General features: G+C 50.2%; 1 protein-coding gene across 2 annotated transcripts; it reads right to left on the bottom strand.

Annotated features, from left to right (window-relative positions):
- Positions 1–390: 390 nt before the first annotated feature.
- Vps18 (VPS18 core subunit of CORVET and HOPS complexes) lies at positions 391–8,398 on the bottom strand. 2 transcript variants are annotated; one of them, XM_046461586.2, is made up of 6 exons: positions 8,255–8,398; positions 7,894–8,142; positions 6,721–6,862; positions 4,714–4,805; positions 2,701–4,571; positions 391–1,669 (listed from the first exon to the last, which is right to left on the bottom strand). In XM_046461586.2, exons 2-6 carry the CDS (start codon positions 7,982–7,984, stop codon positions 944–946), a joined length of 2,922 nt encoding a protein of 973 aa, XP_046317542.1. In that variant the 5' UTR covers positions 7,985–8,142; positions 8,255–8,398; the 3' UTR covers positions 391–943. The 2 variants fall into 2 exon arrangements, with proteins under 2 accessions (XP_046317542.1, XP_046317541.1); XM_046461585.2 differs by lacking the exon at positions 8,255–8,398 and having other exon boundaries at positions 7,894–8,238.
- Between the last annotated feature and the right edge of the window lie 797 nt (positions 8,399–9,195).

Below are 9,195 nucleotides of genomic sequence, written 5' to 3'. Positions count from 1 at the left end.
GTTAACTGATTAACCAGTGGAGATTTCCAGAAAATTCTTGGGGCCACCAGGTAGGGAATAGATGAGGAAGTACCAATGACTTGAGAAACCAGTGCTCCAAGTTGATTGAGTTGGATGGATTCTGTGGGCAGCAGCACCACCTGTTGGCCAGAGGGAACTCTGTGATTTAAAATGATGGGCTATAATATAATCCTCAACTGAGTCAAAGATAGAGGAGGGAGACAAGGAAGAAAGCAGAATCTGACAAGATCTTCCTGTTTTCATCTCCAGGTGAAGGACCATGTGCCATGACTTGAAGGTCTGCAGGGCCCTGGCAGACTCCTTGTGGCATCCCAGCCCCTCCTACATCAAGCTTAGCATCAACAAAGCCATCAACTCCAGCGCCACCAATGCAGTGCAGACATTTTAATGCTCTCCCAATGTCTTCTATGAGGTCCCCAGCCCCAGGGTGCCCCTCATAGTGGAGGTCCAGAGTGTGCACCAGGGCCATCATTAGTACAACCTTCCCCACCAGAGCTCAGGAAGTGGGAGGGCTATCTTTTCACTTCTGGTACACCTGGGGCAGAGAGAAGAGGAGGCTTTCTCTGACAGAGAAAGGTTGGGAGTCCAGAGGCCACAAAGCAAAGAAAGAAGGGTACTCGCAATCCAGAAGATAAACAGGGTGGGGAGTGACAAGGACAAAGGAACTGTTAGATACAGGAGTGGGAGTGGATCCAGTTTCTGACCTCTCCAGGCTGATGGCCTGAGTAACAGCAGTTCTAAGGTGGGTCTGAAGCACAGCAGGCAGCTGGCAGAATGCCCTCTCCCCTGACACTTCAGGATGACAGTTCTATTCCCACTCCCCAACATAACCACAGATGACTGAGCACAGACAGGGTGTGGCCTTCCCAAGAGGGCCAAGTAGCAGCTCCCCATGCCTGCCCATTCTTCACAGGACACCCTTCTACAGCCAGCTCAGATGCTCCTCCTCATAGCGCTGGGGGTCAATGAAGGGCCGGTCAATAGAGCGGATCATCAGCTCCCCACAGTATACGCACTCAGCAGCCACCAGTTCATCTAGATCAGCTTTGAGCTGCTCTCGGCTGGGCCCGCCTGCTGCAGCCCCACCCTCAGCCTCCTTGGCTCGGGCAGAGCCCTTGGCTGGTGGGGGTGCAGCCCCCAGCTTCCGCTGCAGCTCCTCAAGCCGGGCCTGCTTATAGGCAGGCAGGCCAGGCCGCACGGCCTGCAGTAGGCAGTCAGCGTGGAACATGTGACCACAGAGAAAAAGGTAAAAAGGGCGGTTAAGCAGAGGGAAATCACAAGTGGCGCATTTGTCCTGAGGCTCCACAGTGCCATAGCGGCCCCGTAGCTCCTGCAGGTCTCTCCGAATGCGCTGGGCACTGGCTGTGGCCTCTTCCATCTCTCGCTGCAGCTCCTGGATATGATGGTTATAGGCCTTAAGTGAGCTACAGATCGCCTCCTTGAAGTGGTCAATGGTGACAAAATCAGGAAAGAAGGGTAGCACATCCTCGATCTTGAGCAGGGGGCAGCTGGCCAGGCAGGCCATGGCTGTCTGCACATCTTCCTCCTCCTGCACCACATGCCGAGCAATCTTCAGCCACAGCTTCTTTCGTAGTTCCTCATCCTCCTCAGGCAAGTCTGCACATTGCTTGGCCAGGTCCACGTCTACCTGTGGGGAAACTGGGGGTGTTAGGGTCAAGCCCCTTCCTCACCCAGGAAAGAGACTACAAGATAGACAGATGCCCACGGAGAACCAGAGCCAGTAATGGGCCTGTTCCTGTCACAGCTATAAAAAAGAATCTACTTATGTTGGTAGGGATCCAATTTCAGAGAATTTAAAAATTACTTGGGGAACATGTTAAAAATATTGATTTTTGAGTCCTATCCTCAGACATCCTGATTCAGTAAATTCTGGGTTCAGGCCCAGGAATTTACATATTAAATAGCATTTCATTTGTTCCTAAGGCAAGTGTAATTCATAATTTGAGAAAGGTAACTCAGCAGCTTCTCCTTCTACTCATATGTATGTGCCAGGCATTGTTCTGAGCGCTCTTTTTTCCTTTCTTTTTTTAAATATTTTTTTAGTTGTAGATGAACAATACCTTTTTGTTTCTTTTTTTTTTTTTTTTTTAAATAAGCACTCTACTGACTAAGCTATACTCTCAGCCCTGATCTGTAATCTTTTTCTTTTTTTTAAAATATTTTATTTACATTTTAGTTTTTGGCAGACACAACATCTTGTTTGTATGTGGTGCTGAGGATTGAACCCGGGCCGCACGCATGCCAGGCAAGCGCACTACCACTTGAGCCACATCCCTAGCCCCGTTTGTTTATCTTTATGTGATGCTGAGGATCGAATCCAGGGCCTCACACATGCTAGGTGAGCGCTCTACCACTGAGCTACAACCCCAGCCCCTGAGTGCTTTTCTCATGCAGTACATTATGAGGTAAAAAGAACTCTAACTAATTACTCCCATTTTATAGCTGAATAACCTGATGCATAAAAAGGTTCAGAAATTAGCCCAAGGTCACACAGTTTAAAAAATGGCAGAGCTCTATAGAGTCCATGTCCTTAGATTCTATAACATAGCACCTCTCTGGGAGAGAAGCCAGCACCCTCTAGCCTTGTCCCCTGCCAACCCTTCAGTCTCTGAACCTACTGCTCTCCAGGTTCCTCTCCTGACTGGGGACAAGACTTACCTGCAAGGCTAGATCCACAGCTTCCTCATATAGTTCCAGCACTTTGTAGACATGGACACAAGCACGGTGATGGCCATGCTCAGCACAGAGCCGCAGCGCATACTTGAGATCATAATGTACACGATGTGGGCTGGCCCCAGCCTGCTCCAGGTAGGCCAGCAGCGAGGCTGGCTGGCCACGGGCATACAGTGACAGCAGGTAGTTGTGAATGGCCTGCTCAGTCTCCCCGAGCACATTCACACAGAATTCCATGTAGCGGATGGCCTGGCTCACCTGCTGGGTCTCTCCACCCTGGCTATAGTTCACCAGGGCAGGGATGAGCTGCCGGGCATCCAGCCGGTTGCCCAGCTCAATCCAGGCGTCTACCAGCTGGCGAGGGATGTGACGAATGAGAATGGGTGAGAACTTGTAGAAAAGCTGGGGGTCACGGTGGCGAGAAAGCACAGCCAAAGCTTCCTCATAGGCCTCGTGCTGGCAGTGGTATGCCACCACCCGCTCATAGTCCTGCATGATCACTGCAAAGTATACCATGTGTTCCGTGTCCCCATGACTGGCAAGCAGCTCATGAATAGAGGCCCGGCTGGCAAACAGCCACTCCTTGTGGCGAGGGCTGATGAGGAAGGCACGGAAACGCTCCCGTGTTTCCCGGTAGAGATTCAGAGCCTCGGGGTCACCCTGCAGGGCCCCAAGCCGGCTCAGGTAGAGCTCTGTCAGCCAGGTGGTCAGCAGTGTGGCCTGGGTTCGCTCGGATGGCTTCAAACTGGCCAGTTTTCGCTGCAGGAACTCAGCTAGAGCCTCCTCCTGTCGGGCCTCCAAAAACTTAAGGGCAATCTCCTCAAAGTAGCTCTGGGTCAGGGCATAGCAGCGGGCACTCTCCAGGTAGCGATGCTGGCGAAAGCAGAAGTCAGCCTCCCGGGCCAGGACTGTGTCCAGGCAGTCAGGCCGCTCTCGACAATATTCCTTGGCCAGGTCAAAGCGGTTCATGTCCAGGTAGGTGCGCCAGACATCCCGGGCTTCACGCTGCACATGGTAGCGGAAGACAGCGCGCTCAGTGTAGGCCCAGAGCTGGCCTGTGGAGGAGTCTTTCACCATGTGTTTGAGTGGCCCAAACTTCTCCAGGAAGTGATCCCGCAGCACCACCTGCCCAGTCAGTGTGCACACTGCCTCCACCCGGTCGGCCAGCAGCAACAGGAAGTGGAACTGTGTCAAGACGATGGCTAAGGGTGGGCTGGCCCCGGGACCTACTCCCTCAGGGTATTCCCAGACTCGCTCCTCACTCAGAAGGGAGTCAGGCCGGCCACAGTCCAATGAGCCATACAACACGCCATCCCCCATCATCCAGGCAAAAGCCCGGGGTGCAGAGCGCAGCTTGGGGGTATAGAAGGCCAACTCGCTGTAACCGAGGTTACTGGGAAACTCACGGAATGGTGGTGGGTGATCTGTGTAGGCAGCAAAAAGCCCTGAGAAGCCCTGGGCCTCAGCCCCCTCTGCTGCTCGGCCTATGAACTGGAAGAGGCGCTGCCGAGTGGTAGCAATAACAAAGCCCCGCCCATCAGGGCCCCGTTCAGCCTCAAGGGAACACACAGGTGCTGGGCCCCCTTCTTCATTTAGCACATACAATGGACGGAAGTAGAGATCTGGGGCAGGGCCAAAAAGTCCACCCTCACTGGCTGAAAGCTCTGCTTCAAAGATCTGGCCTTGAGCAGTGCCAACCAGGATGGGTCCAGTGCTACTCTCAGTGCCCAGTGCCTTGTTCCAACCTACACTCTCCACCAGCTGTCCTTTCCAGCGTGCTAGTGGTCGTACTTTCTGTCCATTACGGTTCACATAGAGGACCTCAGTGCTGCTCAGAGCAATCAGCAGATGAGAGCCTGGAGAGGGCAGAATATGGCATCCTAGAGGATGCTGCCATTTCCACCCTTAGCCCCCTCCTGGCCCCTTCCCTCCTCAGATCCCACCCTCCCAGGCAGTGACTGACCCAGAAGTCCCTGTCAGATCTTCACCACCACTTACCAGTATGGTCCAGGAACATCTTGTGAACTTTAGCATCATCCTTACGCCCCAACTCTACATGGTTGGGTTCACTTGCTTTGCCCAGGTCAATGCTGTGGGGATAAGAGCCACAGTATCACTCTAAAGAAGGGAAGATCCTCTTTTGGATTGTGAAATTCTCTGGTAAAAGTCATAGTCATTCTTCCCTGAAATCTACATATACACCAAAATTCTGAATACAATCCCAAGAGAACCCTGAAACATAGATCCTATTAAGAACCCTCAATTCTGAGAAATCTCCCACTTCATTCTGAGAAGTTTTTCCCCTATGCTCAAAAGATCTCCAGTGTGGGGCTGTGGTTGTGGCTCAGTGGTAGAGTGCTTGCCTAGCACCTGTGAGGCACTGGGTTCAATCCTCAGATACTACATAAAAAATAAATAAATAAATAAAATAAAGGTGTTATGTCCATCTATACTTTTAAAGGAAAAAAGATCTCCAGTGTATATGGGAGGCTTATCCCAGACTGCTGGGGTAAGATGAGAAAAACAGAGTTGCTGGTGGTTACTGAGCACTTTCTATATATCAAGCACTATACCAAGAATTTAATCTAGTATTATCTCAATCTTCAAAATAACTTTGAATGTATCCATTTAAATTATATTTTTCTAATTAAATCCTTTCCAAGTTATATGCTTATTCTCACTAAAGAGTTAATATAAATACGCATAAAGAAAAAGGTAATGATTTGCTTTTCAAACATCATTCCCAATCTAGAAAATTGATGCTAACATCTTTTTTCATGTTTATAATATAAATAGGTTTTTGTTGATGTTATTACCAAAAAAGCCTTCATATGTGTATTAATTTGTAATGTGCTTTCGTCAATTAGTGATATTTCATGAACATTCCATTAGTTAACAGGTGTAGCTGTTTTTTTTGGCTTTGTTTTGGTTTTGGAGTACAAAGGATTGAACTCAGGGGCACTTGACCACTGAGCCACATCCCCAGCCCTATTTTGTATTTTATTTAGAGACAGGGTCTCACTGAGTTGCCTAGCAGCGCACTTTTTGCTAAGACTGCTTTGAACTTGAAATCCTTCTGCCTCAGCCTCCAGGGCCACTGGGATTATAGGCGTGTACCACAGCACCTGGCTAGAATTCATCTTGTGAGAGAGAGGCTCTGTTTACCCAAGATGGTTTTCTAGATAGATAAACAATTTTGATGACACTTTTGTCATATATTATTTCTATTTCTAGTGGATATACTTCAGGACTCTATAGATTGTTCCAAGACCACTGTGACCAACTTGTAAGCTAGAGCTATATTTAACAGATGAAGGACATGAAGGACCATGTTTAGAGAGATTAGGTGACTTGCTAAAGATTCCATAGCTGGAGTTGGGCACAGTGGCACACGCCTGTAATCCCAATAGCTTGGGAGGCTGAGACAGGAGGATCATGAGTTCAAAGCCAACTCCAGCAATGGCGAGGTGATAAGCAACTCAGTGAGACCTTGTCTTTAAATAAAATACAAAATAGGGCTGGGGATGTGGCTCAGTGGTCAAGTGCTCCTGAATTCAATTCCTGGTACCTGCCCTCCAAAAAATGATCTCATAGCTGGGACTAGGCATAGTGGGGCATAACTGTAATCCCAGCTACTCGGGAGGCTGAGGAAGAAAGACTGCAAGTTCAAAGTCAGCCTAGGCAATTTAACAAGACCCTATCTCAAAATAAAAAGTAAAAAGGAGGTGGGTAGGGATGTAACTTAATGATAAAGTGCCTCTCTGCTCAATCCCTACTACTGAAAAAAAAAAAAAAAATTCCATAGCTCCTAAGTGGCACCGCTGGAATCTGAATATGTCTGTCTGATTCTTAGCTACTACTACTACTACACTATGTTGGTTCAGGAACAAAGAGAACACATCCTTAAAATTCCAAATCCACTGCTTCCCTTGCCCGGAGTGAAAGAAAGGCCCCAACTAATACCCTTCCATTCCCTATTGCAAAAACTTTTGGGATCTAAATTACCGGAGCAGTGAATCCTTGCCCAGGCTCATGCAAAGCTGATTGCAGGAGACCACAAGACTGGTGATACGCTCAGAAGGAGTAAAGTCAATGCGCTGCTTTGTGAAAATGGGCACTTCCTTCTCCAGCTGGGCATTCACATACCCTACAGGTGAGAAGTTTAGAAAACACTAGTTATGGAAGAGACAGGCAACAAAACCAAACAAAAAAACCCAAGAAACATCAGTGCTACATGACATTCTCCCAGTAGTTCCTCCCCACCCACACTTTGATTAACAAATAGTTTGAGATCAAGTTGTTTGTTGTAAGGGTCTTGGCCTCTTCTCACACTTCTGACAGCAGGGAGTGTTTGATTCTTGATCACCTGAGATGCTATTACAGCAGGATGTACCTAGTTCCAGTGGTAATGGGAGGGGAGGAGGGTGTGAGTCTTACAGGGAGTTGATTTGAGCATTCTCTTTTATCAGTCTTTGGTCCCACAACCCCTGTTTAGCTTAATCCCAACTCCATTATCTATCTCCTCCCTGAACATGCAGTAGTGAAAAAACAGTGAGTTTTCAGAAGCCTGAAGGCAGAGGGAGCCCTGGGGAAATGCTCCAATCATTGGTGTTAACAAAACTGCAGCAGTTTTCTCACTAGACAATTGCTCAAAATGTGACCAGCTTTCTGCCAACTCTGCACTACTTTCTACAAAAATTTCCCTGAACACAGCTGTAGCTAAGGCCAAAAATATCTCATCTCCATTTCTCCCAGATCAGTGACAAATTCCCTTTAGGACCATCCCTCCTTCTACAACATTCCTCTTCCACAAATTTCATTATCCTATTCTCACTCGGGTCTGGTGGGAAAGCAGAAAAATCAGGTATAAGGAAAAACCTGTATTCTATTTTCGATTCTCCCAACAGCTCAACTGCGGCCCTGTAGGCAAGTATTTCCTTAACTGAGCCCCACTTCTCTCTTTAGAAAGGACCCTAGTGGCAGGCCCTAGATCATGCGGCTGCTCTTATGGCTCTTTCAAACTTCCACCATTGGCCAGCTGGGAGCCAAGAGAGCTGGAGGAAAATAAGGAGTCGCAAAATTCAAGTTCCGGAGGTGATTCCGAGCTTTTGGAGCCGCCCTTCCCGCTCATGCCCCAAAGGTGCCGAAAGGGGGCATCGGCGCCCCTCTCTTTCTTACCCGAGTGGGGGATCGCCACATTAGGGCAGCCGGGTTGCAAGACAGCGGAGCGCGACAGCGAGTCCTCATACTCATCCAGGATGGACGCCATGGTGTTCTACCTCTGGGTCCTTCGTCCGGGGCGCGGAGATCACGACTGGGCTGCCCCCAGGGATCCCCGTCGCCCCCGACTGGAAGCTGCGAGTCCCCAGCCTCTGACAGATCCTGGGAACCAGCCACCGCGGCCTCCTAGGACGTTCTCGCTCTAGCCTTATAGAGAAAGAAGGTGGGAGAGTCCTTCCCCTTGAATCTGGAGCAATCTTACACCCCACTCGGCCCCCAAGTGATCACAAACTCCCCTTAGCCGATCCCCCAACCTCACCCGGCAGCTCAGCTGACTCCCGCTCCCCTGGCGCGCGCCTATGGCGTAACTTCCGGGTTCTCAGAGCCCCGCGTTTGCGGGAGCAGTCAGCCGCCAGGCCTCCACCCGCAGGCGCCGCAGGGGCTGCGAGGGCGGGGTGGGGCCAAGGCGAGTGGGCCCCTAGTGGCCCGAGCGCTGCCGGCTGGTGGGCGTGCCCTGCCTCCGCAAGCCCCTCCCTCCAGGCACTGCTGCAGTTCCGGGTCTCCACACTAGGGGGAAGTCCCGGCTTTCTCAGCCCCTTTCCTGACGCTCCCCGCGCAATCCAGCCTCAGTGTAGCGGTTTCGCAGCTCTCAAGGCCAGGCTTCCCCTTCTCAGATGGTCTCCTCAGCCTCTCCAACAGCCCGCGCCCTAGATACCCTCCCTAGGACCTCCTGTTCCTTAATCTAATCATTATTTTTGTCTACCTTCACACGACACAGGCAAAGCGGGGCGAAGTGGCGGTGATCCCAGTTAGTTGAGAGACTGAGACGGCGCGGGGAGGGGGGGGGTAGTAGCAAGTTTGAGGCCAGTCTTGTCTTGGCAAGTTTAAGTGGCAACTTAGCAAGACCCTGTCTTGGTAGCTGCGGTGGACCAATAAATAGATCATTAATATTAGAAGTGATTGAGATCACTTATGCATAAGGTCACTCGATCCACAAATGAGCATCTCTCTGTGCCAGGTTCTGGGGACATGGCAGAGAGAACAAACCAACCAAGGTCTCTGGCCTCATGGTGCGTGGCCAGCGACGTGGTCACAAGTCTGTGGGAACATGGAGGAGCAAGGAACATATACCCAAAAGGCCTAGCAGGAATGAAGGACAAATGGAGGTGGTGGAAAAGGTGAGAGCCACTAGCCAAAGTCAGAGAAGTAATCCTAAGGCCCAGAAATTTGAGGGCTTGGACCAGGTGTGGCGGTGCACAT

The sequence above is a fragment of the Marmota monax genome, unplaced genomic scaffold, assembly GCF_021218885.2.
Source record: "Marmota monax isolate L192 unplaced genomic scaffold, Marmota_monax_Labrador192_F-V1.1 WCK01_AAM20220418_F8-fsc00001, whole genome shotgun sequence".
In the NCBI taxonomy this organism is placed as follows: Eukaryota; Metazoa; Chordata; class Mammalia; order Rodentia; family Sciuridae; genus Marmota; species Marmota monax.
This window is presented reverse-complemented; position numbering and strand designations above follow the sequence as displayed.

What these genes read in the sequence shown, in the direction of transcription:
- Vps18 (XM_046461586.2), bottom strand. Translation starts at nt 7,984, where the DNA reads ATGGCGTCCATCCTGGATGAGTATGAGGACTCGCTGTCGCGCTCCGCT. An exon ending in GGCAAGGATTCACTGCTCCG is followed by an intron (nt 4,806 to 6,720) that starts GTAATTTAGATC and finishes TTATCCCCACAG; the next exon opens with CATTGACCTGGGCAAAGCAA. An exon ending in CTGTGGATCTAGCCTTGCAG is followed by an intron (nt 1,670 to 2,700) that starts GTAAGTCTTGTC and finishes GTTTCCCCACAG; the next exon opens with GTAGACGTGGACCTGGCCAA.